Source organism: Dipodomys merriami, unplaced genomic scaffold (assembly GCF_024711535.1).
Source record: "Dipodomys merriami isolate MVZ:Mamm:240054 unplaced genomic scaffold, mDipMer1.0.p SCAF_70, whole genome shotgun sequence".
Lineage (NCBI taxonomy): Eukaryota > Metazoa > Chordata > Mammalia > Rodentia > Heteromyidae > Dipodomys > Dipodomys merriami.
In genome coordinates this window covers 2157562-2183983 of record NW_027206291.1, presented here as the reverse complement: position 1 = coordinate 2183983, position 26422 = coordinate 2157562, and the positions used below count along the sequence as shown (strand labels likewise).

Below are 26422 nucleotides of genomic sequence, written 5' to 3'. Positions count from 1 at the left end.
TTGGGTCCAGTCCTGGGGCCTGAACTCTGGGCCTGGGCGCTGTCCCTCAGCTCTTCAGCTCAAGGCTAGCGCTCTACCACTTGAGCCACAGTGCCACTTCCAGCTTTTTTTTTTATGTGGTGCTGAGGAATCGAACCACGGGCCTCATGCATACAAGGCAAGCGCTCTACCACTGAGCCACCTTCCCAGCCCCACACACAAAAGTTTTGAAGTAAACTGGGTGCCGGTAGCTCACGCCTGTCATCCTAGCTAACTCAGGAGGCTGAGATCTGAGGATTGCAGTTCAAAGCCAGCCTGGGCAGGAAAAATAAAATAAAGTCATCTCTAATGGACTCAAAAAAATGGGAGTGAAGTTGTGGTTCAAGTAGTAGAGTTCTAGCCTTGAGTGATACAGCTAAGCCACAGTGCTGGGGCCTGGAGTGTCAGCTGAAGGGTGAGCCGCACGTGTGTGTGCGCACACAAAGTCTGAAATGTATACACGGCCACCCAGAACTGTGGCTGCTCTTAGAGGAATTTCCGTGTCTCCGCTGTCCCCCTCTGCCATCTTCACTACAAGAGGGACAATCAGGGCCGTCTCTTGTTCCTCCTTGAGGTGAGGGATTGAACCCCTAGCTCCCGCCTCCCGTCCTTGGCAAGTGCTCTACCACGGGTCACAACCCTCACCCCCAGCCCTTCTGCTTCTGTTACTTACTATTCACTCAGGGTGTCCTGCTCCTTCCTGGGTCAGACTGGACCTCCACCTCCCCACCTGCCTCCACCTCCACCTCCCGGCCCACCTCCCCGCCTGCCTCCACCTCCCCGCCTGCCTCCACCTCCCCGCCTGCCTCCACCTCCCCGCCTGCCTCCACCTCCCCCCTGCCTCCACCTCCCCTCCTGCCTCCACCTCCCCTCCTGCCTCCACCTCCCCTCCTGCCTCCACCTCCCCACCTGCCTCCACCTCCACCTCCCGGCCCACCTAGCTGCCTGCTTCCACCTCCCCGCCTGCCTCCACCTCCCCGCCTGCCTCCACCTCCCCGCCTGCCTCCACCTCCCCGCCTGCCTCCACCTCCCCCCTGCCTCCACCTCCCCTCCTGCCTCCACCTCCCCGCCTGCCTCCACCTCCCCGCCTCCACCTCCCGGCCTCCACCTCCCCGCCTGCCTCCACCTCCCCTCCTGCCTCCACCTCCCCTCCTGCCTCCACCTCCCCTCCTGCCTCCACCTCCCCGACTGCCTCCACCTCCCGGCCTGCCTCCACCTCCCCCCCACCTCCACCTCCCCGCCTCCACCTCCCGGCCTCCACCTCCCCGCCTGCCTCCACCTCCCCGCCTCCACCTCCCCGCCTCCACCTCCCCGCCTGCCTCCACCTCCCCGCCTGCCTCCACCTCCCCGCCTCCACCTCCCCGCCTCCACCTCCCCGCCTGCCTCCACCTCCCCGCCTGCCTCCACCTCCCCGCCTCCACCTCCCCGCCTCCACCTCCCCGCCTGCCTCCACCTCCCCGCCTCCACCTCCCCGCCTGCCTCCACCTCCCCGCCTCCACCTCCCGGCCTCCACCTCCCCGCCTGCCTCCACCTCCGGGCCCGCTTCGCCGCCTGCCTCCACCTCCCCGCCTCCACCTCCCGGCCCGCCTCGCCGCCCCGCCTGCCCCCGCCTGGCCCGGGCTCGGAGGCCCAGCGCTCAGCCCGGGAGCCCGAGCCCATCGCCGGGCGCCCAGGCGGCTCCGTGGCGGGCGCGCGCCTCGCACGCACGAGGCCCTGGGTTCGAGTCCTCGGCACCACAGACGCAGGGCGGGCGGCCCAGCCCGCGCCCAGCAGCCATTTTACAGATGGGGAAACTGAGGCCCGCGGGGCTGGTGGCCCCGCCCCCCGGTGGCGAGAGAAAGAACGAAATCCAAAGAGGGGAAAAAAGGAGCGAGGAGCAGCAGCGGCAGCAGCAGCAGCAGCTCGGCCGCTCCGCCCGCCGCCCGGCCCGCCGCCCCCGCGCGCATGCGCGCCGCCTGCCACTCAGGCGTCACTAGGCAGCGGTTGGGGCGGGGCCAGCTCCTCGAGCCGCGGCGGCGGTTGGCAGCCCCGCCCCCTCAGCGCATGCGCGCGGCGGCGACCCGTCATCCCGCTCGGCGCCGGGGCGCGGTTGGCGGCGGCTGAGGGGCGCGCGCGCGCCTGCGCCGGCGTCGTCCTCGCGCACGCGCACGGCGGCAGCGGCAGCGGCGGCTCGGCGGCGGCGGCGGCGGCGGCTCGGCGGCGGTTCCCGGCCGGGGCTGTGCGCGGCGCGGCGGCTCGGCGGCGGCGGCGGCGGCGCCGGGGCACTCGTGGGCGGCCGGGCCCGCGCGGCGGCGGCGGCGGCGGCGGCGGCGGCGGCGGGGCGGCCTGCGCGGCCTGCGGCCTAGGCCCGGCGGCGGCGGCGGGCTCGAGTGCGGCGCGGGCGGCGCGGGCGGCGCCTCGGCCGGCGGCATGAGCGTGGAGGCGTACGGGCCCAGCTCGCAGACGCTCACCTTCCTGGACACGGAGGAGGCCGAGCTGCTGGGCGCCGACACGCAGGGCTCCGAGTTCGAGTTCACCGACTTCACGCTCCCCAGCCAGACGCAGACGCCCCCCGGCGGCCCCGGCGGCCCGGGCGGCGGCGCGGGGGGCCCGGGCGGGCCCGGCGGCGCGGGCGCGGCGGCCGGACAGCTCGACGCGCAGGTGAGCGGCACATGGCGGCGGCGGAAGCGGCGGGCGGCGGGCGGCGGGCCCCGGGCCGTCCCGCTCCGGCGCGGCCCCGCCCGGCCCTTCCGGGAGGCCGCGGCGCCCCGGGGTCCCCGGCGCCGTCCCCGCCGGTTACGTAACCCGGGCCGCCCCGGCAAGGCGGGCTCGCGTGGGTCCGGCCCCTCCGGGAGCGCCGCGCCGAGCCCCGGGCTTACGTAACCCGCGGCCCCCACCGGAAGTTCGGTGTGCGCGGCGGCCGGGGCGCGGAGCCGGCGGCCGGGGAGGCGGCAGGTGCGCACTTCCGGGCGGGCGCCCCGCACCGCGGGTCCGCCACAGGTGTCCCCGGCCCGGCCCGGCCCGGCCCGGCCCGGCCCGCTCGGGCCTGCCTCGGGGACGCGCGCCGGGGCACCTGGGCCAACAGGTGTGCGGCGCGGGCGTCCCCGCCCCGGCCCCTCCCCGACCCTTCCTCTCCGCTCTCCTCTCCCCTCCGCTCTCCCCTCTCCCCTCTGCTGCTCTCCTCTCCCCTCTCCCCTCTCCTCTCTCCTCTCTCCTCTCTCCTCTCCCCTCTCCCCTCTCCTCTCCCCTCTGCTCTCCCCTCTCCCCTCCCCTCTCCCCTCTGCTGCTCTCCTCTCCCCTCTCCTCTCTCCTCTCTCCTCTCTCCTCTCCCCTCTCCCCTCTCCCCTCTCCCCTCTCCCCTCTCCCCTCTCCTCTCCCCTCTGCTCTCCCCTCTCCCCTCCCCTCTCCCCTCTGCTGCTCTCCTCTCCCCTCTCTCCTCTCCTCTCTCCCCTCTCCTCTCCCCTCTGCTCTCCCCTCTCCTCTCCCCTCTCCCCTCTCCCCTCCCCTCTCCCCTCCCCTCTCCCCTCCCCTCTCCCCTCCCCTCTGCTCTCCTCTCCCCTCTCCTCTCTCCGCTCTCCTCTCCCCTCTCCCCTCTCCCCTCTCCTCTCCCCTCTGCTCTCCCCTCTCCCCTCCCCTCTCCCCTCTGCTGCTCTCCTCTCCCCTCTCTCCTCTCCTCTCTCCCCTCTCCTCTCCCCTCTGCTCTCCCCTCTCCTCTCCCCTCTCCCCTCCCCTCTCCCCTCCCCTCTCCCCTCCCCTCTGCTCTCCTCTCCCCTCTCCTCTCCCCTCCCCTCTGCTCTCCTCTCCCCTCCCCTCTCCCCTCTCCCCTCTCCTCTTTCCCCTCCTCTTCTCTCCCCTCTCCTCTCTCCTCTCCCCTCCCCCCTCTCCCCTCCCCTCTCCCCTCCCCTCTCCCCTCCCCTCCCCTCTCCGCTCTCTGCCCCCTCTCCTCTTCCCTCCCTGCCCTCGACTGTGGGGTCAGGGTGACAGCTTCTTGTTCTTTCCCAACCCCGGGGCAGTGTGGGTGCCCCTCTGGCCTGGCCGCACCCGCTCCCGTGCTGTTCTGGGCAGGCAGAGGGTACCTGGGGAGTGGGGTGCTGCCCACCCTGCTGTCGTCCAGGGCAGCTGGACGGAGGGACCCGGGCGGTGGTGAGGCTCCAGGCCAGGGGCCGTGGGCTGCATGCATGCGAGCTGGCACTGGGCTGGCCGTGGTGATGGAGTCGCGCCCAGCCCCTTCCCCGTGGAGCGGCAGCCTGGGCTGCAGGGAGTGAACCCTGCTCAGCTCCAGGGTCCCCAGACAGGGCTGAGCTGGGCTTTGTTCTTAGGGAACCCCAGGGCCCCTTGCCTGTGCCCCATCTCTGACCCCTCCTGTTTGGGGGAGGGGCACGGCCACCCTCTGGGTCTCTGGAGGAGCAGCAAGGTGGGGCCGACTGTCCCCTGGACACTGGCGGCCGGCCGTGTGCAGTGCTTGGGAAGGGGTTCCTGGCTGACTATCTTCAGGAGGTGACCCCACATTGGGGTCCAGTTGGGGTTCAGCTTCCCTTCACCTACCCTCAGGGGCCCCTTCTAAACCACTCAGAGCCAGGGAGCTCACCCACTGTTGCTTAGTACAAGTCAGAGTGGTGTCACCACCCCCAGAATCATTCTTAGAATCTCTTATCGCCCCAAAAGAAGTTCCACAGCCCTCAGCTCCCCATCCCCCAGCAGCCAGCCACTCTTCCCTTTGTTTTTTTTAGTTGTGGGGCTTGAACTCTGGGCCTGGGCGCTGTCCCTCAGCTCTTCAGCTCAAGGTGAGCGCTCTACCACTTGAGCCACAGCGCCACTTCCAGTTTTCTGGTGATTAATTGGATAAGAGTCTCATGGACTTTCCTGCCCAGGCTGGCTTTGAACCTTGATCCTCAGATCTCAGCCTCCTGAGTAGCTAGGATGACAGGTGTGAGCTGCCTGTGCCTGGCACACTTTACCCTTGGAACCAGGCTCTGTTGCTTGGGAGGCAGGTCTGTTGGCCTGCACTGGGACCCTCCCACCTGAACCTGCGTGTTTTAAGGATGACAGGTGGCTGCCAACACACCCAGCCCTTGTTTGAGATGGAGCCTTGTGAACCTGTAGGCCCTGACTGGCTTCAGATCAAGATTTCTTGGTGTCTGCCTCCAAGAGCCAGCCTGGCTGGGTCTGGCTTTCGCTTGGTCTGATGTCAGTGCCTTGCTCCTTTTTATTATTTTTTATTTATTTTTTGGGGGGTCTGGTCGTGGGGCCTGAACTCTGGGCCTGGGCGCTGTCCCTCAGTTCTTCAGCTCAAGGCTAGCGCTCTACCACTTGAGCCACAGCGCCACTTCCGGCTTTTTCCTTTTTGCTTATGTGGTGCTGAGGAATTGAATCCAGGGCCTCAGGCATGCAAGGCAAGTGCTGTACCACTGAGCCACCTTCCCAGCTCCCTTGGTTCTTTTTACAATTCAGTAGTACTCCGTTGGGGGTACCAGGTCCGAGGCATTTACCCGTTCAGCGAGCGGCTGTTGTACCTGTTGGCTGTTGTGGACGGTGTTGCTCTGTGCAGTCTTGGCACCTGGGTTTGTGTGGCAGTGCATTTGCAGGGAAGTGGCTGGGTCCCGGTGCCGCTGTGTCCAGCCCTGGGAGAGGTGGTCGCCACGCTTCCCTGCGGCATCTCCTTGGGCTGCCAGGCCCATTGGTGCCCATCCTGCGCAGTGGCTCTTCGCTCTGTGGGGGTGGAGGCGGATGGTGGGGGCTGGCTCACAGACAGGCAGCCCGAGGTCCTGCTATGGGGTGCTGGCCCGAGGTCTAGGGACAGTTTTTTTTTGTTTTTTGTGGGTTGTGGGTTTTGAACTCTGAGCCTGGGCTCTGTCCCACGCTCTTCAGCTCAAGGCGAGCGCGCTACACTTGAAGCACAGCACCACTTCCAGGTTTCTGGTGGTTTATTGGAGATAAAGAGTCTCTTGGACTTTCCTGCCCCAGCTGGCTTTGAACCGCCATCCTCAGATCTCAGCCTCCTGAGTAGCTTGGATGACAGGTGTGAGCCACCAGCTCCTGGCTGTAGGCACCGGTTTCCTTCTGAGCGTCTGGCCTTTCCTGGGCCTCCCCTGCCACACGGCTCTAGCAGGCGAGCGGCTGGGGAAGTGCTGGCTAGGCAGCCACCGGCCTGCAGCTGGGATGCTTCCTCCTCTGCTCAGGTTCCTGAAAACAGAGCCCGGACCTGGGGCAGGAACAGGGGCGCTCCCTCCCGGGCCCCACCAGCCACACCCTCAGCATTAGTACTTGAGCGGAAAAGCCCGAGACGGGCTTGGAGCTTGCGCCTCCAGCCTTGGGGGGACAGTGCTGGTTAGCTCGGCAAAAAAGAGGAAGAGGGTTGGTGGCAGCGACACAGGAGCCGCCCCTGAGCTTCTGGGCTGGACTTTGACCTGCAGCCTACCTTGCCAGCACCTTCCGGCCCAAGGCTGCGCCCCCACCCCGCTGCCCCGGCAGAGCCTGGCCTGCCCTGTTGTTTCAAGATGGGGACTCAAACTTAGTACCCGATTTGTTGTTCATTGGCGCTCTATCAACTGAGCCAAGCCTCCAACCCGTGGCCCTGACACTCGAAACCCGACTTCCATTTGAGAGACCTCTTCTCCAAGCCCTGGGGGTCCAGGCCGCAAGCTCTCCCTTTGTGCAGTGAATTTCTCTGCCCAGATCTGGGCCGACTGGGGAGAGGCTGACACCACACCACCCGGAGCGCCAAGATCCGGACACGAGCTTCCTCTCGCCGCTCTCCCTGTGGAGTAGAGCCGCTCCCTGGCAGGTTCCGAGGGGCTCTGGAGCGTGGGCCCGTGTGTCCCCACGCTTACTGCTGCCTCCCGCGGGGCTGTGTGGCTGTGCCCACCCATGTGGACAGGGCCCTGGCCTGCTGGGCTGGCTCTGATAGAAAACGGCCACGCTCGGGCTGCGAGGGCGGCTCCATGGTAGAGCGCTTGCCTCACATGCATGAGGCCCTGGGCCACATAAGCAGAAAAAAGCCCGAGGTGGTGCTGTGGCTCACGTGGTAGAGCGCTGAAGAGCTGAGGGACAGCGCCAGGCCCAGAGTTCAGGCCCCACGACCGACAGAAAAAAAGAAAAAACAGCTACGCCGCTGGGGCCCGTGGATCATGCCTGCAATTCAGCTACTCAGGAGGTTGAGGTAGGAGGACTGTGGTTTGAAGTGGACCAGGGTAGAAAAGTTGGAGAGATTCTTGTTTATTTGTGGTGCTGGTCCTGGGGCTTGAACTTGGGGCTGGGCTCCGTCCAGGAGCTTTTTTTTTTTGGGTCCAGTTGTGGGGCCTGAACTCTGGGCCTGGGCGCTGTCCCTCAGCTCTTCAGCTCAAGGCGAGCGCTCTACCCACTTGACCCACAGCACCACTTCTGGCTTTTTTTTTAATCTGTGTATGTGGTGCTGAGGAATCGAACCCAGGGCCTCAGGCATGCAAGGCAAGCGCTCTACTACTGTGCAACCTTCCCAGCCCCCCCTTTTTTTTTCTTTCATGGACTTTACCCAGGCTGGCTTTAAACAGTGATCCTTAGGTCTCAGCTTCTGAGTAGCTAGGATTTACAGTTGTGAGTCATGAGATTCTTTTGTCTGTATTTTTTTTGGGGGGGAGGTCCAGTCATGGGGCCTGAACTCTGGGCCTGGGCGCTGTCCCTCAGCAATTCAGCTCAAGGCTAGCACTCTACCACTTGAGCCACAGTACCACTTCCAGGTTTTTTCTTTTTGCTTATGTGGTGCTGAGGAATCGAACCCAGGGCCTCAGGCATGCAAGGCAAGCGCTCTACCACTGAGCCACCTTCCCAGCCCCAGTCATGAGATTCTTTACTCCAATTAACCAGCTGAAAGCCAGAAGTGGAGTTGTGGCTCAAGTGGTGGAGCACCAGCCTTGAGTTGAAAAGCCAGAGGAGAGGGTGAGGCTGTGAATTCAAGCCCCAGGACTGGCACAGAACGTGGTTGTCACTGTTCTGTGCCCACCCTCATGGTCAGGACGTCAGGCGGGGCAGTGACTGGTGCCCTGCGGTGCTGGTTGAGCCTTAGCTCTGGGGCTGGTCCTCCCTCTGCAGCCTGGCCTGGCCTGTCCCAAGCCGACCCCCCGGCCGGCACGTGCGGCTGAGGGCCTGGGGCCCTGCTCCCTCAAGTTGCTGCTGCTTTCAGAGGGCACCCAGCCTGCATGGTGCCGGAGTCGGGCTCCAACTCCACCCTTCCTGAGAAACGTGGGGACGGGGGCGCTGCCGTGTGCAAGAGTGGAGAGCAGACCCACACGGGGCTCCCTCCTCCGGGACCCCCTCCCCCTCTCCCCTTCTGCAAGTCCCGCTGCCTGGCGGGCTTTCTGAATCGCCTTTGGCTAAGTTACATGGGGGGGGCATAACTCTAGGCTCTCGCTGTCCTAGGCCTAGCAGGGAGCATGCCTCATGGCGGGGTGTCTGCCCCTGCCCTGGAGGGTCCCCGTCCTCACGTGCAGCATCGGCAGGGGTGCGGTGCGCTCCCACACAGCAGGGTCCGGGGCCACACCCCCAGTGGGGGGCGGTGTGGAGGCCAGAGCCGCACCGCTGCGCTCACTTTTCTTTTGTGGGTCGTGGGGCTTGAACTCTGGGCCTGGGCGCTGTCCCTCAGCTCAAGGTGAGCGCTCTACCACTTGAGCTACAGCGCTACTTCCGGGTTTCTGGTGGTTCCTTGGAGATAAGAGCCTCACAGTCTTTCCTGCCTGGGCTGGCTTTGAACCTCGATCCTCAGATCTCAGCCTCCTGAGTAGCTGACAGGCCGCTGGGGTCACTTCTGTGAGGAAGGATGGCCGCGGCCTCCGGCTGGAGGAGCGTGTGTGGGCACAGCTGCTGTGTTTCAGATAGCCGTTGGGGGGGGGAGGGGCCGGCCCCGGCTCTGGGAGCGGGAGGCGGCGGGCGCGCTTGGCCTTCTGAAGGTTGGGAGTTTTTCAGAATGAGCTGTGCAGCCAGCTGTGGAGGGGCCGGCGCCCTGTGTTGGCGTTTACACCTTGGGGTGGAGAGTAACGGGGACTCATTAGGCTTGGAGCATCGGCTCGCTCTTAGCAGTGCTGTTGGGTCCTCTGGGGTGCTGGCGCTTCTGGGTGTGGGGCAGACACGGAGGTGCTATGGACGAAGGCCTGGAAGGGCAGGCACGCCCAGCTGAGGGCACAGGGCCGTTGTGCGAAGGTGCGGGAGGCGGGCGGTCGCCGGCGCCATGGGTGCTCTGCTGGCTGCGAGAGGAACTTTTCCTCCGCAGGACCCTGTGGCGTGGCTGCCGGGCCTTGGTGGGTCCCATCCCCCTCAGGCCCAGTGCCAGGAGACAGACCAGCCCTCTTCCCGGCCCACCCCAGGGCATTTCCAGATGTGTTGATCTCTGGAGTTTCAGAGTGGGTGGAGAAACTGCAGTCAGGTGCTGGTGTGTTTGGGAGTGGGTAGGCAGGTGGAGAGATCCTCCTCCCCCTCCCCCCTTCTTCTCCCCCCCCCCTCCAGAAGCCTTGTGGCTGGGCTCCACTGTCTCCTGGAGCTGTGGCGTGGCCTTAAGCTCACTGAGATCCAGCTGTGCCCTTGACCAGGGCAGGGCAAGTGCATGTGGCGTGGATGAGCAGCGTGGTCCTCCCGGTGGTGTGGGGTCTCTGTCCTCTGCAACCCCGTCTACAGGAAAGCATCTTTCTACAGGAAAGCACTTGAGTTAAGGGCCCAGTGCTTTTGCTTAGTGTGTGTGTGTGTGTGTGTGTGTGTGTGTGTGTAAGAGAGAGAGAGAGAGAAAATATGTCGGTCATGGGGCTTGAACTCTGGGCCTGGGCACTGTCCCTCAGCTCTTCACGAGCGCTCTACCACCTGAGTCTCAACACCACTTCCGGTTTTCTGGTGGTTTATTGGAGATCAGAATCCCACGGACTTTCCTGCCCGGGCTGGCTTTGAACTACGATCTTCAGATCTCAGCCTCCTGAGTAGCTAGGCTGACAGGCGTGAGCCACCAGCGCCTGGCTCTTGCTTAGCTTTTGTTGTTGTCGTTCAAGGCTAGAGATCTACCACTTGAGGCATTGCTCCACTTCTAGCTTTTTGGTGCTTGTTTGGAGATAAGCTCTTGTCTGCCTGGGCTGGTTTTGAACCAAGACCCTAAGGTCTCAGCCTTGTGAGTAGCTAGGGTGACAGGTGTGAGCTGCTGTCGCCAGGCTGGCTCGTTTATATGCAGAACCTTAGGAAACCCGGGCAAGGGGTGGGGTGCTCTGCCACAGCACCTGCCTGACATGTGGGAGCCCCAGGGTGTCCCCCACACCTGGGAACCACAGTCCATTGAAGAGAATGAGTGCCCTCCTTGGCCAGGGCAGGCGCGTGCTGTTAAAGGGCTTGGTGGGAGCAGCTGGGGTGGGGCTGCCCTCCTGGGGAGCTCACGGGAGCTGTCAGGGCCGTTCTGGGTTGTGGACCGTGGTTTGGCCCAGGTTCTGCCTGCAGAAGTTGCACGCTGTCTCCTGCCTTGCGCACAGACACACGGCGGGGTGACGGCCATCAGAATTGCAGCCAGCCGGGTCCACGTCAGGGGTGAGTGAACAGACCCGCTCAGGCAGAGGTGGGGTGGGTGGCACTGGGCAGGAAGGGCCGCGTGCGTGCGTGCGTGCGTGCGTGCGTGCGTGCGTGCGTGCGTGCGTGCGTGCGTGGAAGCGCGGTCATGCTGCCCCGGCCCGGGCTGGTTCTCCCACAGTCGGTACTGTGCTGCTGGGCCACAGAGGAGGGTGCTGAGGCCAGCCTGGCACAGGCCAGCCAGCCGCAGGGGTCTGCTTACACCCCCCCCCCCCCCCCCCCCGCAGCGCAGGCACAGGCATGTGCGCGCAGGGCGTCTCCAGCTTTATGAAGTAAGGGTGGCGATGCACTCCAGGGACCCGCCTCCCTGTGGGTGGCGTGGGTGATGTGCTCTGTGCCCCCCTCCTCTCCCCGCTCGCCCGCCACCCTGGGGCCGGGCCGTGGGGCGGGGTGGGTGCAGAAGCTAGGACTTGCTGCAGGGGGAGGGGAACGCCAGAGCGCACACCGGAAATGACTCAGGCTTGGGTTCAAGGCCCACCTGGGTCCGGAGTGGCGGCCTTCACTCGCTGGGAGGCCTGAGCGACATATTGTTTCGTGTGTTTTATAACGGGCTCTTGAGGGCCAGCACTAGCGTGTGACCACAGAGCTGGCTGCGCAGCGGCCGGGCAGCTGTGCACTGACTGCCGGCCACAGCCCCGGGCTGTGCACTAATTGTTTTGTGGGTTTTTTTTTTTTGTGTGTGTGTGGTGTTGTGTTTAATTATCAGATGTGGGACTTGATCTCGCCTGGGCGCTGTCCCTGAGCTCTGCAGCTCTAGGCGAGCACTCTACCATTTATTTGAACCACATCACTTCTGGTTTTCTGGTGGCTTATAAGAGTTTCGTGGACTTTCCTGCCCAGGCTGGCTTTGAACCATGATCCTCAGATCTCAGCCTCCTGAGTAGCTAGGATGACAGGTGTGAGCCACTGGCGCCCGGCTGTATTTTCTTTATTTATGCTACTACTGGGGTTTGAGCTTAAGGCCTGGGTGCTGTCCCTGAGGTTTTCTGATCAAGGCTGACACTACCATTTGAGCCACAGCTCCACTTCTGGCTTTTTGGTGATTATTTGGAGGCCAAGAATCTCATGGACGTTGCTCCCTGTCCTGGCTTTGAACTGCAACCCGCACATCTCAGCCTCCTACATAGGTCAGATGCCGGGTCACGAGGGTCAGGCCACAGCCTCGGGGCCCTGTGTGTCCTGCTGGGCCTCGGCCCCCACAGCTTCGGGCTGGGTTCTGACTGGGGCCACCAATGGCTGATGTGGGAACTTGCGGTGGGGCTTTTCCAGCCTCAGGTGGTTTCTGCTCTGTCTGCTGGCTCAGACTTGCCCCTGCCCCTGCCCCTGTCCCGGCCCCCTGCCCCTGCCTGCCCCCGCCCCCGCCCCCTGCCCCTGCCTGTCCCGGCCCCCGGCCCCTGTCCCAGCCCCCTGCCCTGGCCCCGGCCCCCTGCCCCGGCCCCCGCCCCCTGCCCCTGCCTGTCCCGGCCCCCGGCCCCTGCCTGTCCCGGCCCCCGCCCCCGGCCCCTGTCCCAGCCCCCTGCCCTGGCCCCGGCCCCCTGCCCCTGCCTCGGCCCCCGGCCCCTGCCCCAGCCCCTGCCTCTGCCGTGCCCCACCTCCTTCTTGTGGCACTCAGAGCAGCTGGGGGGTATGCGTGGTGCCCATCCGTCCGTTCCAGCCAGCCTATGTTGGAGTTCCCTGCTCAAGTCAGCTGAGGTGCAGGGCAGGACCCCTGGGACAGGCTTTGCCTTGGCAGCTGCGCTGTGGCCAGGGGGCTCGGCCACGTGGCACAGTGGTGGGCGGGGCCTGGGCCACTGGGGCCCCTTTAAAAACTCAGAGTTTTAAATTTACCTGTGGCATTCATTTTTATGTGTGTGTGTAAATATTTAAACACATATAAACAGGGTGTGTGTGTGTGTGTGTGTGTCAATCAGTCTGTCTGTCTGTCTGTCTGTCTCGTCTCCATCCTGGGACTTGAACTCTCAGCCTGGGCACTGTCCCTGAGCTTTTGTGTTGCAGGTAGTGCTCTCCCGTTTGAACCACAACTCCATTTCCTGCATTTTGGTGGTTAATTGAAGCGTCTCATCTCAGGGATTTTTCTGCTTTGAAGAGCAGTATTCAGATCTCGGCCCCCTGAGTAGCTAGGATTACAGGCATGAGCCCTTGGTGCCCCGCTGTATTTCTTCTTTCTTTTTTTTGGGGGGGGGGTCTGGTCGTGGACCTGAACTCTGGACCTGGGCGCTGTCCCTCAGTTCTTCAGATCAAGGCTAGCGCTCTACCACTTGAGCCACAGCACCACTTCCGGCTTTTTTCTTTTTGCTTATGTGGTGCTGAGGAATCGAACCCAGGGCCTCATGCATGCAAGGCAAGCGCTCTGCCACTGAGCCACCTTCCCCGCACCTGTATTTCTTTTTTAAGTAGTTGTCCAGTTCACGAGTCAGACAGCGGAATGCACCTGGGTCAGCATCAGGGCAGCTTTGGCTGGAGTGGCGGGTGTGCCCGGGGCCGCCCGGTGATGGCGCCGCTGTCCCTCTGCAGGTTGGACCCGAGGGCGTCCTGCAGAATGGGGCTGTGGATGACAGTGTGGCCAAGACCAGCCAGCTGCTGGCGGAGCTGAACTTCGAGGAGGACGAGGAAGACACGTACTACACCAAGGACCTCCCCATCCACGCCTGCAGGTAGGCACGCTCTGGGGGAGGGAGGGTCCCCGCCCTTCCTGGGGGTGCGGACTCGTGAAGGGGAGTGGGGGGTGACCTGAGCCACCAGTGGGCTGGCCCTGCCGCCTTTGCCCTCACCCTGAGGCACGGAGATGAAGACGCAGACACCTTGCGTGGGGTTCTGCTGGCCGGGAAGCTGTGGCTCCGGCAGGCTCAGCTCTCCCAGCCGGGCCTGTGCCGGCCCCTGCCCACACGGGCCGTGGCTTTGGTCCACGGGCTGCCTCCGGCAGGCTCTGCGCCTGCCCTGGCTGCACTCTGGCTTGGTCTTGGCCCCACTGGGCGTCACGTGCACATAGTTTAAGAATGACACCGTTAGCAGATAGTGGCTCACGCCTGTCATCCCAGCTACTCACGAGGCTGAGATCTGAGGATCTTGGTTCAGAGCCAGCCCAGGCAGGAAAGTCCATCAGACTCTTATCTCAGTAAACCACCAGAAAACAGGAAATGGAGCTGTGGCTCAAGTGGTCAAGCCTTAGCCTTGAGCAAAAAGCGCCCAGGGACACTCCAGCTTCTCCTGCCTGCTGCCGGGCTTGGCTGCACAGCTCCCCCTCCCTCCCATCCCCCTGGTGCCGGGGGGAGTGGGGGTGGAGGGGAGAGATGGGGGCCTCTCCGCCTTGCGCACTCTGAGCCAAACCCTGGCCCTGCATGCTAGCAGAGCTGTCTGTGGAGCCAGGGAGTCCTGGAGAACCCAGGCCAGAGGCATTCCGAAGTGGGTGGCCCGCCAGGTCCCCACATGCACAGCGCTTTCCCTGTCTGCCTGACAGCCTGGCCCTGTCTCCGTCCCCAGGCCCACGGCGCCCTCTGCTGGCACCCTGCCGCAGGTGCCCCCGGAGGAACTAGGGCAGCCCCACCCCACCTCCCTCCAGCCTGGCCCCGCCCCACCCCACCTCCCTCCAGCCTGGCCCCGCCCCACCCCACCTCCCTCCAGCCTGGCCCCGCCCCACCCCACCTCCCTCCGGCCTGGCCCCGCCCCACCCCACCTCCCTCCGGCCTGGCCCCGCCCCACCCCACCTCCCTCCGGCCTGGCCCCGCCCCACCCCACCTCCCTCCGGCCTGGCCCCGCCCCACCCCCTCCCTCTGGCCTGGCCCCGCTCCACACCACTTGCACTGTGTGGTGGCTGTCACTGCGCCTGTTGGTTGGTTGATTTATTTTGCTGGTCCTGGGGCTTGAACTCAGGGCTGGGCTCTGTCCCGAGGTGGTTTTTGCTCAAGGTTAGCACTCTACCACTTGGGCCCACAGCACCACATTTGGTCTTTTAGTGATTACATGAAGGTAAGAGTCTCATCAGCTGGGTTTGAACCGTGGTCCTCAGGTCTCAGCCTCCTGAGTAATTAGGATTGTAGTAATTGGGATTATAGTGAGCCACCAGGGCCTGTCTTGAGGACGTGTTGGATGGCAAACGGCAAGCATGTTATAGGGAAGGGATTCAGTAAGTCGCTGCCAAATGCAAGCCAGAGTGCCCACTTCCAGTGGTAACTGTTGACGTTGGCCTTTGTTTAGTTACTGCGGAATCCATGACCCCGCCTGTGTGGTGTACTGCAACACCAGCAAGAAGTGGTTCTGTAACGGCCGCGGGAACACGTCTGGCAGGTAGGCGCCTGCCTCGGCAGGGGCGGCCCCGTGTCCTGGCGTGGAACTCGCACTCACACCGCGGGCCGGCGTCACCGCCCCCCACCCGCGTCCCGTCCACTCAGGCGCTCCAGGCGGTGCTCAGAGCAGGGCTGAGGCCTAGAGATAACAAAACACGCCTGTCCCTCTTCTGTGTCATTTCTACTCGTGGCCATCGCGTCCACTCTGCTGTGTGGGAAGCGTGCTTGTAGAGCAGGAGTGGCTTCTGCTCAGTGCAGCAGGAACAAGCGAGCGAGGGCCTCGGGGCAGCCGTGGCCGGGCGCCCGTGGGCTCTGCCAAGGCCTGCGCGCTCAGAAGCGGTCTGCGGCTCGCTCAGGACGCCTCGGTCTGGGCCCCTGGGCCCGGGCCGCCCCTTGGCACCCTGAGGCCAAAGGCTTGGCACAGAGGGCGAGGCAGGTGGTGTCTGAGGGCGAGCGAGCTCGTGGGGAGTCGTTCCTGACGATGGGCACAGCCAGGAAAGCCCCGGTGGCCAGGCGCCCCCCCACCCCCGGCACCGCAGTGCCCAGGGCGGGCTGCAGGGGGCGGCCCGTGCCTCTGCAGCCCTACCTGTGGAGCCGCGCACACGAGGGGGAAGAACCCAGGACGGGGAGCCGCTGTGCTGGGGAAGCATTGTGAAAGTCGGGGTTGAGTTTCCTGCTGGGCGGAGAGTGGCGGGGGGCCCTGGGGGGGGCAGGTGCGTGCGCCGCTCACGGCGCTGGGGCTGAGTGCGCTTCCGCGGTCCTGCCGCAGCCACATCGTGAACCACCTGGTGAGGGCCAAGTGCAAGGAGGTGACGCTGCACAAGGACGGGCCGCTGGGCGAGACGGTGCTGGAGTGCTACAACTGCGGCTGCCGCAATGTCTTCCTGCTCGGCTTCATCCCGGCCAAGGCCGACTCGGTGGTGGTGCTGCTGTGCCGGTGAGGGCGCGGGCGGGGCGCGGCGGGCGGGGGGGGGGGGGCGCGGCGGGGGGGAGCGTGTGCGCCTGGTGGGGCGCCTTCCTGATGGGGCGTGTGCGCCTGGCGGGGCGCCCTCCTGATGGGGCGCCTTCCTGATGGGGCTCTCCCGCCCGCCCCTCCCTGCAGGCAGCCCTGCGCCAGCCAGAGCAGCCTGAAGGACATCAACTGGGACAGTTCGCAGTGGCAGCCCCTGATCCAGGACCGCTGCTTCCTGTCCTGGCTGGTGAAGATCCCGTCGGAGCAGGAGCAGCTGCGGGCGCGGCAGATCACCGCACAGCAGATCAACAAGCTGGAGGAGCTCTGGAAGGTGAGGGCTGGGGAGCTGCTGCCCCCAGGGCCCACACAGAGGGGGCCGGGCGGGGGGAGCAGCCACTGGTTGTGCAGGACCCGGAGCACAGACAGGCCCAGGGACAAGGCCCACCAGAGAAGGTGCCATTCCAAGCCCCGGTCACACAGCGCCACGCCCCTCACAGGAGAACCCCTCAGCCACGCTGGAGGACCTGGAGAAGCCCGGAGTGGACGAGGAGCCGCAGCACGTGCTGCTGCGGTATGAGGACGCCTACCAGTACCAGAACATCTTCGGCCCCCTGGTCAAGCTGGAGGCCGACTACGACAAGAAGCTGAAAGAGTCTCAGGTGATGGCGCAGGACACCACGCTCCCTACTGAGCCGCTTGCACCCTGGGCTGGGCCGGGCCGGCGGCTGCTGCGCAGTCCCCGCTCCCCACTCACGGGAGCAAGTGCCAGCCCAAAAGCCAAGTCACACCCTCCCGCTGTGTCTGTGGCCACCGGCGGGGGGTGGGGACGGCCAGGCCCCACCCGTGTCCAGCCGAGCACAGCCCAGCGCTGTCCTCACCTGCTGCCAGCTGCTGACGGGGGCTCTGTGCCATGTCTACCCGGCCCTGTCTCTCTGGAGCACCCGCCCGCAGGGGCGCCTGGCCCCGTGTCTGGGGGGCTGACCGGGGCTCTTGTTTTCCATGTGCTCAGACTCAAGATAACATCACAGTCAGGTGGGACCTGGGCCTTAACAAGAAGAGAATCGCCTACTTCACTTTGCCCAAGACTGACTCTGGTAATGAGGATTTAGTCATAATTTGGTTAAGAGGTGATTTTAAGTTTTAAAATACTTGTGACCATAAGTAGTGTAACGTTCCTAGATCCCCTCCCTGTAACGTGTCCCCTTGATTTGCACCGTGTGGGAGCTGTGCGTGGGAGATAACCCGCCCCTCCCATCTTCACGCCGCAGACATGCGGCTCATGCAGGGAGACGAGATCTGCCTGCGGTACAAGGGCGACCTCGCGCCCCTCTGGAAGGGGATCGGTCACGTCATCAAGGTCCCGGATAGTATCCTCCACGTGCTGGGGCCGGCAGGAGCGGGCAGGGACCACCACGGGTCCCCGCCTGTGTGTCTGTGTCCCCTCCCTGTCCGCGCGGTCTCGGAGGGCCCCACGGGGTGGGGTGGCAGATGTCCCCGCGTGCTCTGCTGCGCCACCCCCGGGTGCTGGAGCGCGAGTGGCCGGGGAGGTGGCTTTGGACAGAGAAGCAGGCTTAACTCAGCGTCCAGATTACGGTGATGAGATCGCCATTGAGCTCCGCAGCAGCGTGGGGGCCCCCGTGGAGGTCACCCACAACTTCCAGGTGGACTTCGTGTGGAAGTCCACCTCCTTTGACAGGTACGCAGTGCACGCGGGGCGCAGCCGCTTGCTGGGCCCAGCTCCCGCCAGGGGGCTCCCCAGGGCAGCCACCGACCCTGCTCTCGTCCCAGGATGCAGAGCGCCTTGAAAACCTTTGCTGTGGACGAGACCTCGGTGTCGGGCTACATCTACCACAAGCTGCTGGGCCACGAGGTGGAGGATGTGATCATCAAGTGCCAGCTGCCCAAGCGCTTCACAGCGCAGGGGCTCCCAGACCTCAACCACTCTCAGGTTTGCAGGATCCCGCCGGGCGTGCGTGCGTGCGTGCGTGCGTGCGTGCAGCTCTGCAGGGCGGGCTGAGCGGGCCCCTTTTGAGACACAGGCCTTGCAGGTGTATGCCGTGAAGACCGTGCTGCAGAGGCCACTGAGCCTCATCCAGGGCCCGCCAGGCACTGGCAAGACGGTGACGTCGGCCACCATCGTCTATCACCTGGCTCGGCAGGGCAATGGGTAGGCAGCGTGGCCCACGGTCCCAGCGGGGTCTGGTCGGGGGCAGGGCGCCTTCCTGCATGCTGGGTCCGGGCTGTGTGCTGGCGCGCTTGGACAGGTGGGAGCAGACAGGGCAGCGCCGTGGCTCTTCTCGACACAGCTGTTAGGCTGGCGGGGCAGGGAGGCTGGGCCTGCTCCCTTCTCCCTGGGCGACGGGAGCCCCAGGCTGAGGCCGAGCCGTGCCATCCCGCCCAGGCCTGTGCTGGTCTGCGCCCCAAGTAACATCGCCGTGGACCAGCTGACCGAGAAGATCCACCAGACCGGGCTGAAGGTGGTGCGTCTGTGCGCCAAGAGCCGGGAGGCCATCGACTCGCCGGTGTCCTTCCTGGCCCTGCACAACCAGATCAGGAACATGGACAGGTAGAGGTCTCGGGCTTGGGCCCGGGCTTGCCCTGTTGCCAGCACAGGTGGAGCCCGCCACTCACCTGCCTCTGCTTGCAGCATGCCGGAGCTGCAGAAGCTGCAGCAGCTGAAGGACGAGACCGGGGAGCTGTCCTCCGCGGACGAGAAGCGGTACCGCGCCCTCAAGCGCACCGCCGAGAGAGAGCTGCTCATGGTGAGCGGCCAGGACCCGTCTGCGGGCGTTCGGGAGAGTGCTGGCTCTGGGTGCTGTGCAGGGCCCGGTGGGCCACTCCCGCCTGCCTTCCCAGCCCCTCCGAGGTCGAGGTGGGAGGATGGGACGCTCAGGCTGGTCTGGCGGCATGCAGGCCCATTGGAAATGCTCGAGTGCAGTGGTCAGGAGGGTTGGGGCGGGCTCCTCTGGGCGTCCTGGTCCTGCTGGTGTGGACCGTGTAGTGCCCTGACACCCCTGCCCCCCCAGAACGCGGATGTCATCTGCTGCACCTGCGTGGGCGCGGGCGACCCCAGGCTGGCCAAGATGCAGTTCCGCTCCATCCTCATCGACGAGAGCACACAGGCCACTGAACCCGAGTGCATGGTGCCCGTGGTCCTCGGGGCCAAGCAGGTGGGCCCCCTGGGAGCCACGTGGGGCGGGGGTGACGGGCCTCGTGGGGTGCCAGGGCTGCCCCTCACGGGCCCCGCCGCGCTCTCTCCCCAGCTGATCCTGGTGGGCGACCACTGCCAGCTGGGCCCGGTGGTGATGTGCAAGAAGGCGGCAAAGGCCGGGCTCTCGCAGTCGCTCTTCGAGCGCCTGGTGGTGCTGGGCATCCGGCCCATCCGCCTGCAGGTCCAGTACCGCATGCACCCCGCCCTCAGCGCCTTCCCCTCCAACATCTTCTACGAGGGCTCGCTGCAGAATGGCGTCACCGCAGGTACGGCTGGAGTGGAGCGGCGGGCAGCCGGCGGCCTGCTGGGTGGGGGTACCTCCAGGCTCCACAAGACCTGGACTTGAGAGCAAGTTACTGCCCTCTGGAGATGGCGAAGCCCCGAGCCCCAACCGGAGCCTCGCCCTCCGTGGGTCGCATGGCTCCCTGCTCCCACTCCCTTGACGGTGACGGCTGGACGGCAGGCCGGCCGCGCTGGACCGTGGGAGTCCACCCACGCCCCGTCAGGCACACCAAGGGACGTGGGGGCGTGGGTCCTGCAGGAGACTGACCTGGGGCTCACGCTGGCGCAGCGCGGCCGTCCTGGGCAGAACGGACTTGTCCCCAGGGCTCCCTGGAGAGGCAGGGCCGCCATCCGCGAGGTCATGTGACCAGAGGGCCTGTGGCCTGCACAGCCTGGCCTCCCCCCGCCCCGCGTGGCACTGTGGGGGCGTGGACCTGCCCCCAGGAGCTGCTGCCCGGTGGCTTCAGGTGGAGCCGCCGCCATCCAGTTCCCTCCGTCCACCCATGCGAGCGCAGGAGCCCCGGCTCGGGCGCTTGGTCCCCAGACCCACGCACACCCCCACCCTCGCAGGGAAGCCGCGGAGAACAAGGCCCCTCCTTGCGCAGTGCGCTTCTTCGTCAGGTGTTGGGGTTTTGGTTTGGTGCTGAGCTTGAGCTTGGTGGGTGGCGCTGTCCCCGGCTCCAGGCCGCACCGCACACTTGAGCCCCGGCGCCGCTCGCAGCTTGTTTTGTGATCGATTGGAGGTGGGTCTCGGGGGCTTCCCATCTGTGCTGGCCTTTGAACACGATGCCCAGGTCTCAGCCGGGACTCCAGGTGTGGCCCTGGTGCCCGGCCGGCCTTGTTGTTCTCCACGTCTGTGCAACATGAGGCTTTTCCTGCGGCTGGGGCAAGGCCAGGGGGCTCAGAGCCGTGAGGGTTTTTCTGAGCGTGGTGTCTGCAGTGTTGGGGTGCTTAGCCATTTCCCTGTGAGGACCAGAGGCTTCCTCCATGAGGGGCCGTGGGGCTGCCAAACGTGGGTCCTTAGGGGTCACCTCATCCCCTGGGACGCGGCGGTCTGCATTGTGCAGCGAGCCCGGGCTGTGCCCGGGCTGCCCGGCAGACCCTGCGGTGCCGTGTGGCTCCTGCTTCTCTTGCCCAGCCCCCACCGCTTCCTGGGGCTGCCAGGGCTCAGCATGCAAGTCAACCCACCTTCCCTGGGGCCCCCCAGCCCCCTCCCGCCAGCCTGAGCTGTGTAGGGCGCCGCAGGCTTCATGCCAGGACGGGCGGCACGGGTACCGGTGCACCAGTGGCTGGCGTTGCCCACTGCCCAGTCACGCACAGCAGCCACAGCCACCGCGCTGCCTCGGCGGCCGGGCAGGCCATCTGTCCGTCCATCCGTCTGTCAGGGTGCTGGTGTGGCAGGCAACGCTGGAGGGTTCCGCGGGAGTTGCCCAAGGGCAGTGATGTTTCTCAAGGGACCTTTGTGGCCCTGGAGCAGCGGTCCGGACAGGCCGGAGGAAGCCCTGCTCTGTCCCCCACACCCACGGCCGTGTCCACTGGCCCCGCGGCGGCCCCTCGCTGACTGTTCGTTGCCTCTTCCCTGTCCTGTCCTCCCTGACGGCAGCTGACCGTGTGAAGAAGGGCTTTGACTTCCAGTGGCCGCAGCCTGACAAGCCCATGTTCTTCTACGTGACCCAGGGCCAGGAGGAGATTGCCAGCTCGGGCACGTCCTACCTGAACCGGTGAGTGCCGCCCTGGCCGGAAGCCGGGGGCGGGCGGGGGCGGGGGCCAGGGGGCAGCCGTGTCAAAGCCGGGTGTCATTAGGACGGAGGCCGCGAACGTGGAGAAGATCACCACGAAGCTGTTGAAAGCGGGCGCCAAGCCCGACCAGATCGGCATCATCACGCCGTACGAGGGTCAGCGCTCATACCTGGTGCAGTACATGCAGTTCAGCGGCTCCCTGCACACCAAGCTCTACCAGGTGGGCCCATGGGGGGAGGGGTCATGTGACCCTGGCGGGGGTGGGCAGAGGGGCGGCCACACGGCACCCGGGCGCGGGGCCCGGTGGACGTGGGGCCCGGCCGCTGTCTAACAGGCCCCCCGCCCTCAGGAAGTGGAGATTGCCAGTGTGGACGCCTTCCAGGGCCGCGAGAAGGACTTCATCATCCTGTCGTGCGTGCGTGCCAATGAGCACCAGGGCATCGGCTTCCTCAACGACCCGCGGCGCCTCAATGTGGCGCTGACCCGGGCCAGGTGCGCCCCGCCCCCGCCCCCGGCCCCGCCCCCACGGTTCCCCCGCTGTGTTCTGGAGTCTTTGACCAGAACCTGATGCTCAAGCCTGGGTTTGTGGCTGAGTCAGCTGTGGAGGAAGCTTCCATGGCGGTGAGGGGCCCCCGCAGGACACAGGGCAGCCGCTGCCCCGCCCCGGGCTCCCAGCTGCCTGGTGCTGACACCTTGCATGGCTTGCTGTACCCTAAAGTGCGACGGGGGGTGGCCTGGGTCCCTTGGGGCGCAGCTCCTTGCGTGCGGGGGTCCCCAGGGCTGTTGGCCTCCATGTAGCTCGGCCTGGGTGGGTGCCGGGCCTTCAGCACTGCACTGGCCGCAGGTACGGCGTGATCATCGTGGGCAACCCGAAGGCACTGTCGAAACAGCCGCTGTGGAACCACCTGCTGAGCTACTACAAGGAGCAGAAGGCGCTGGTGGAGGGGCCGCTCAACAACCTGCGTGAGAGCCTCATGCAGTTCAGCAAGCCCCGCAAGCTGGTCAACACCGTGAACCCTGTGAGCCCCCCCGGCCAGCCACCTGCAGCAACCCCCCCCCCCCCCCCCCCGCAGATGGGTGACACATTTCTCGCTTGCCTGCCACCCTGTAGGGGGCCCGCTTCATGACCACCGCCATGTACGACGCCCGCGAGGCCATTATCCCCGGCTCTGTCTACGACAGGAGCAGCCAGGGTGAGTCCCAGGCCCAGCCCAGCCCCCCTCACCCCCCTACATCCTGTCCTGCTGTACTTCTGCCAGTAACCCAGCCTCCTTCCCTGCCGCCTCCGTGGTCACACACACGCACACCCCCGAAGGCTGGGGGCAGGCGTTCCCATGGCAACGTCCGCAGTGGTGTCTTGCAGGCCGGCCATCGAACATGTACTTCCAGACGCACGACCAGATCGGCATGATCAGCGCGGGCCCTAGCCACGTGGCGGCCATGAACATCCCCATCCCCTTCAACCTGGTCATGCCGCCCATGCCGCCGCCAGGCTACTTCGGCCAGGCCAACGGGCCCGCCGCGGGTGAGCGGCCCCACGGCCCCGGCCTCCTCACCCCTGCCGCGATTGGTGCTTCCACTGATGGCCAGACTTCCAATGTGATGGTTGCCTTTCAGGCCGGGGCACCCCCAAAAGCAAGACTGGCCGTGGGGGCCGCCAGAAGAACCGCTTTGGGCTTCCTGGGCCCAGCCAGACCAATCTCCCCAACAGCCAGGCCAGCCAGGATGTGGCGTCCCAGCCCTTCTCACAGGGCGCCCTGACGCAGGGCTACATCTCCATGAGCCAGCCCTCGCAGATGAGCCAGCCTGGCCTCTCCCAGCCTGAGCTGTCCCAGGTGGGCCCCCTGTCCCCGCGGGCGGCCCCGCGTCCCCCATGCATTGTATGCTCACCTCCCACTCACCTCTCCACCCGTCTTGTAGGACAGCTACCTCGGGGATGAGTTCAAATCCCAGATCGACGTGGCCCTGTCGCAGGACTCCACCTACCAGGGCGAGCGGGCCTACCAGCACGGCGGCGTGACAGGGCTGTCCCAGTACTAGAGGGTGAGCCCCCTCCCATGGCCGCGGCTGTGGCGGTGCGCCCGAGGGCGCCCTGGCTTCCCTGGGCCTGGCGCCGGGCGGGGGTGGTGGAGGGTGCGCTGGCCAGCGTCCCGGGCCCCCAGAGGGCCGCCTGCCACGGCCCTGCTGCCAGGTTGGTTGCTCGGGCTCTGTACCCCGGTCCCTGGCCATGCCCACTGCCCCTGACCACAGCCCTTGCCCTGTCCCCGCCCGCAGGTGGCGGCAGAAGAGCTAAGCTTTGTGGCTTAGTCCATCAGCATCTTATCCTGGGTAATAAAAATAAAATAAATGGATACCTGTTTTCCACTGCTAAAACTGAAGCACCAGTGTGTGAGCGACAGGAGAGGGCAAGCAGCAAGGGAGGAGCCGAGACCTGAGGAGGAGGAGCAGGAGGAGGAAGAGGAGGACGAGGAGGCAGAGCAGCAGCAGCAGCAGCAGCAGTAGCGGCAGCGGCAGCGGCAGCAGCAGCGCCCGCTGGCGGCGAGGAGAGGAGCAGCAGCAGCAGTGGCAGGAGAGCACCCTGCCCGCCCGCCCGCCCGAGCGCGGCCGCCCAGCCCAGGGCCCGAGACCGCCGTGCGCCTGGAGGGCGGAGACCCTCACTCAGAGTAGCCCCTTCCTCTGTTCTGTTCTTTCTTTTCTTTTGGATGAAAGGGGACTACGTTTTAGCAGAACAAACTTCGCATTTCTGCCCCAGTGGGCTCCCCATGGGCGGCTGCCCAGCCGTCCACCCGCCTTCTAAGAAGGGTTCCTTTAATCTAGAAGGGTGTTTGGGGTTTCCTGTTTGTTTTTATTTTAAGATTCTCTCCGAGGAGTACTGAGACCGATCCTAAGTCCTAGTGGCACCGGGGAGAGGGGGACGCTTGTGCCAGGCCGTTTCCAAGAGCCCCGGCCCAGCAGCGCTGCCTACAGCCACGCTCCGTCCCGGCCTGCCTGGGAGGGGCCAGGCCGGACCCTGAGGCTGGCGGGAGGGCGACGGGGAGGGCGTCCATCCATCCAGGGGTGCACGGCGGAGGCAAGATGGGAGGCCGGGTCCGGCCCCACGGTGCCCCATCCTGTGCCCTTTGACCCTAGGCCCCGGCCCCGCTGGTGGCCGCCCCTGAGCTTGGCTGGGCAGGGCGAGCCTTTGTCACCAGGTGCAGAGGCGCCATGCTGGGCGCCCCGGCCCCTCCCCTTTCCCACGCTTCGGGCGCCCACCCCACCCGCAGCCCCACCGTTCCACGAATCGAGGAGCATCTGTGCACACGGTGTGACTTGGTTTTGATCAATTTGTTTTAAGCTCTTGTCACCAATAAAACGTTAACAAACAGTGGTGGCCTTTCCTGGGGGAGGGGCAGGGGAGGGGACGGGCGGCCCGCGGCGCCCTCAGCGGCAGCCGCACTCGTCGGCCACCATGTCCTCGTAGTGGCGCAGCACCACGTTGTCGCTGTTGTCGAAGAAGAGCACGGAGATGGGTGACAGGCGCGCGGGAACGCAGCAGGGCGGCCCGGTGGCGCCCGGCGCAGCCGCGTGCACCAGCGCGCGCAGCACCGCGTGGTTGAGCGCGGGCGGCGCCCCGGGCGCGGGCAGCGCGGCGGGCAGCGCGCAGTGGCCCTGGCAGAAGTTGGCCTGGAAGCCGCGCGGCGCGATGACCCAGCGGTGCCAGCCCACCTCGCGGAAGCTCACGTAGAGCCGGCGCGCGCGGCAGGCGCCGGCGGGGGGCGGCGCGGCCTGGCGCCGCGGCCGGGCCGGGGGGCGTGGGCACCGGCGCGGGTCCAGGCTCACGAGCAGCAGCGAGGCCTCGGCCAGGGGCGCGCAGGCGGCGGGCGCGCGGGGCCGCAGCGCCAGCGCCAGGCGGAGGCTGCGCGGCGCCGAGGCGTTGGCGGCCCAGGCGGCGCCCAGCAGCTCGGCGCGCACCGGCCGCTCGGGCGCGCGCACGGCCCGGCGCAGCAGCTCGGGGCCCGGGCCCGCCTCGCCCGCCAGCGCCACGCTCAGCTCCCAGCCGGCCGCGGGGCCCGCCGCGGCTGCGCTCCCCGCCGCGAAGCGCAGCTCCAGCCGCGCGCTGCTCGGGCGCTCGGCCGGCTCCACCGCCGACAGGTCGAAGGCCACGGTCCAGGCGGGGCACGGCCCGGCCTGCGCCGCGCCGGGCTCCGGGCGCAGGTCCGCCGCACCTGGGGAACGAGAGCACCGGCTAGCGCCCAGGGCCCGCGCGCCGACGGCCGCCGTCGGGCAGGGGCGGGCCGGGAAGGACGAGGGGCCCCGGGTTCCCCCCGCCGGCGATCGCCGGCCGCACTCACCACGGCCCGGAACGTGGCGCACGATGTTCCCGGCGACCCCCAGCTCCTCCACGTGGCACGGTCGCGGCGGGGCCGCGGGGGGCCCCCGCCACCCCGCCCGGGCTTCCCGGGGGCCACGGCGGCGGAACAGGCGCCACATGAGCGGAGGGACAGGCCGGAGCCTGGGGGCGCCGCGGGGCGCATGGCGCAGCCCGAGGGCCCGGAGGAGGGCGGCGGCAGGGTCCGAGGACGCCGGGGCGCGGGCCGGGGCGGGCGCGGGCAGCAGCAGGGCCAGGAGGAGGAGGTGAACGGGATGGAGCAGCCGCGGCATCTTGCTTCCAGCCAATGTGAGCAGCGTCCACCGCAGCCCGGACCAGCGGGCCGGGGCGGGGCCGGGGGCTCGGGGCTGGGCGGGCCGGGGCGGGGCCGGGGCGTGGGGGGGGGCGCGGGCCGGGGCGTGGGGCGGAGGCGCGGGGGCGGCCAGCCCAGAAGGGAGCTCGCTGAGGTCAGGATCCCGAAAAAAGGTCGGTCCGTCGGGGGCGTGGCCAAGCGGTCCCAGGAGGCGTGGCTTCCGTCAGAGGTGAGTCGGGGCGTGGCTTAGACGGGGCGGGGCCTGCTCGGGGGCGGGGCCGGGCTCAGAAGCGCTTGTCCTTCACCAGGCCGTTCCTCAGCGGCCTCCTGCGGGCGGGAGGCCGGGGTGAGGCGGGGACCAGCGCCCCGGCCCCGCCGTGCCTGCCCGCGCTGGCCCCCGCAGGCACGTCCGAGCTGCACCCCACATTTCAGAACCCCAGCCCGGCAGGCGCTGGCCGCCCGAGGTGCAGCCCCCCTTCCAGGAGCCGCCCCGCCCCGGGGCCCCACCGCAGGGCCCGCCAGCGGGCCTGGGAGCCGGGCACGGGCCTGGGATGGGCTCCCACCGCCCGTCCGCCGGGCTCCGGCCTTCCACGGAAGCTCTAGCGGACCGTCCGCACACGGGAGGCAGCGGGGGGCCGAGGCCGCCTTGGGGGGCCGGGCCGGGCAGCCCGCAGCCCCGCGCGGACGCGGCAGCAGCAGGGTGGGAGGCGCTGGGCGGACGCCTGTGCCT

The 26422-nt window shown here is 66.7% G+C and overlaps 2 protein-coding genes across 4 annotated transcripts; one reads left to right on the top strand and one right to left on the bottom strand.

Annotated features, from left to right (window-relative positions):
• Positions 1-2353: 2353 nt before the first annotated feature.
• Upf1 (UPF1 RNA helicase and ATPase) lies at positions 2354-24395 on the top strand. Of its 2 annotated transcripts, none has more exons than XM_070008209.1 (24): positions 2354-2658; positions 13078-13217; positions 14758-14847; positions 15616-15783; positions 15949-16129; positions 16296-16457; positions 16808-16892; positions 17067-17165; positions 17386-17494; positions 17587-17746; positions 17847-17965; positions 18200-18364; positions 18446-18560; positions 18825-18968; positions 19062-19275; positions 20895-21012; positions 21095-21251; positions 21381-21523; positions 21876-22050; positions 22143-22224; positions 22395-22556; positions 22649-22866; positions 22952-23074; positions 23306-24395. In XM_070008209.1, exons 1-23 carry the CDS (start codon positions 2428-2430, stop codon positions 23069-23071), a joined length of 3357 nt encoding a protein of 1118 aa, XP_069864310.1. In that variant the 5' UTR covers positions 2354-2427; the 3' UTR covers positions 23072-23074; positions 23306-24395. The 2 variants fall into 2 exon arrangements, with proteins under 2 accessions (XP_069864310.1, XP_069864309.1); XM_070008208.1 differs by having other exon boundaries at positions 16808-16925.
• On the bottom strand, positions 24389-25978 carry Gdf1 (growth differentiation factor 1). 2 transcript variants are annotated; one of them, XM_070008210.1, is made up of 2 exons: positions 25363-25978; positions 24389-25236 (listed from the first exon to the last, which is right to left on the bottom strand). In XM_070008210.1, exons 1-2 carry the CDS (start codon positions 25670-25672, stop codon positions 24452-24454), a joined length of 1095 nt encoding a protein of 364 aa, XP_069864311.1. In that variant the 5' UTR covers positions 25673-25978; the 3' UTR covers positions 24389-24451. The 2 variants fall into 2 exon arrangements, with proteins under 2 accessions (XP_069864311.1, XP_069864312.1); XM_070008211.1 differs by having other exon boundaries at positions 25366-25978.
• Between the last annotated feature and the right edge of the window lie 444 nt (positions 25979-26422).

Coding starts and splice junctions, on each gene's coding strand:
- Gdf1 (XM_070008210.1), bottom strand. CDS start 25,672: ATGCCGCGGCTGCTCCATCCCGTTCACCTCCTCCTCCTGGCCCTGCTG. Junction 25,237..25,362: donor GCGCCACGTTCCGGGCCGTG/GTGAGTGCGGCC, acceptor CTCGTTCCCCAG/GTGCGGCGGACCTGCGCCCG.
- Upf1 (XM_070008208.1), top strand. CDS start 2,428: ATGAGCGTGGAGGCGTACGGGCCCAGCTCGCAGACGCTCACCTTCCTG. Junction 17,495..17,586: donor AAGTCCACCTCCTTTGACAG/GTACGCAGTGCA, acceptor CTCTCGTCCCAG/GATGCAGAGCGCCTTGAAAA. Junction 21,252..21,380: donor TGCACACCAAGCTCTACCAG/GTGGGCCCATGG, acceptor CCCCGCCCTCAG/GAAGTGGAGATTGCCAGTGT.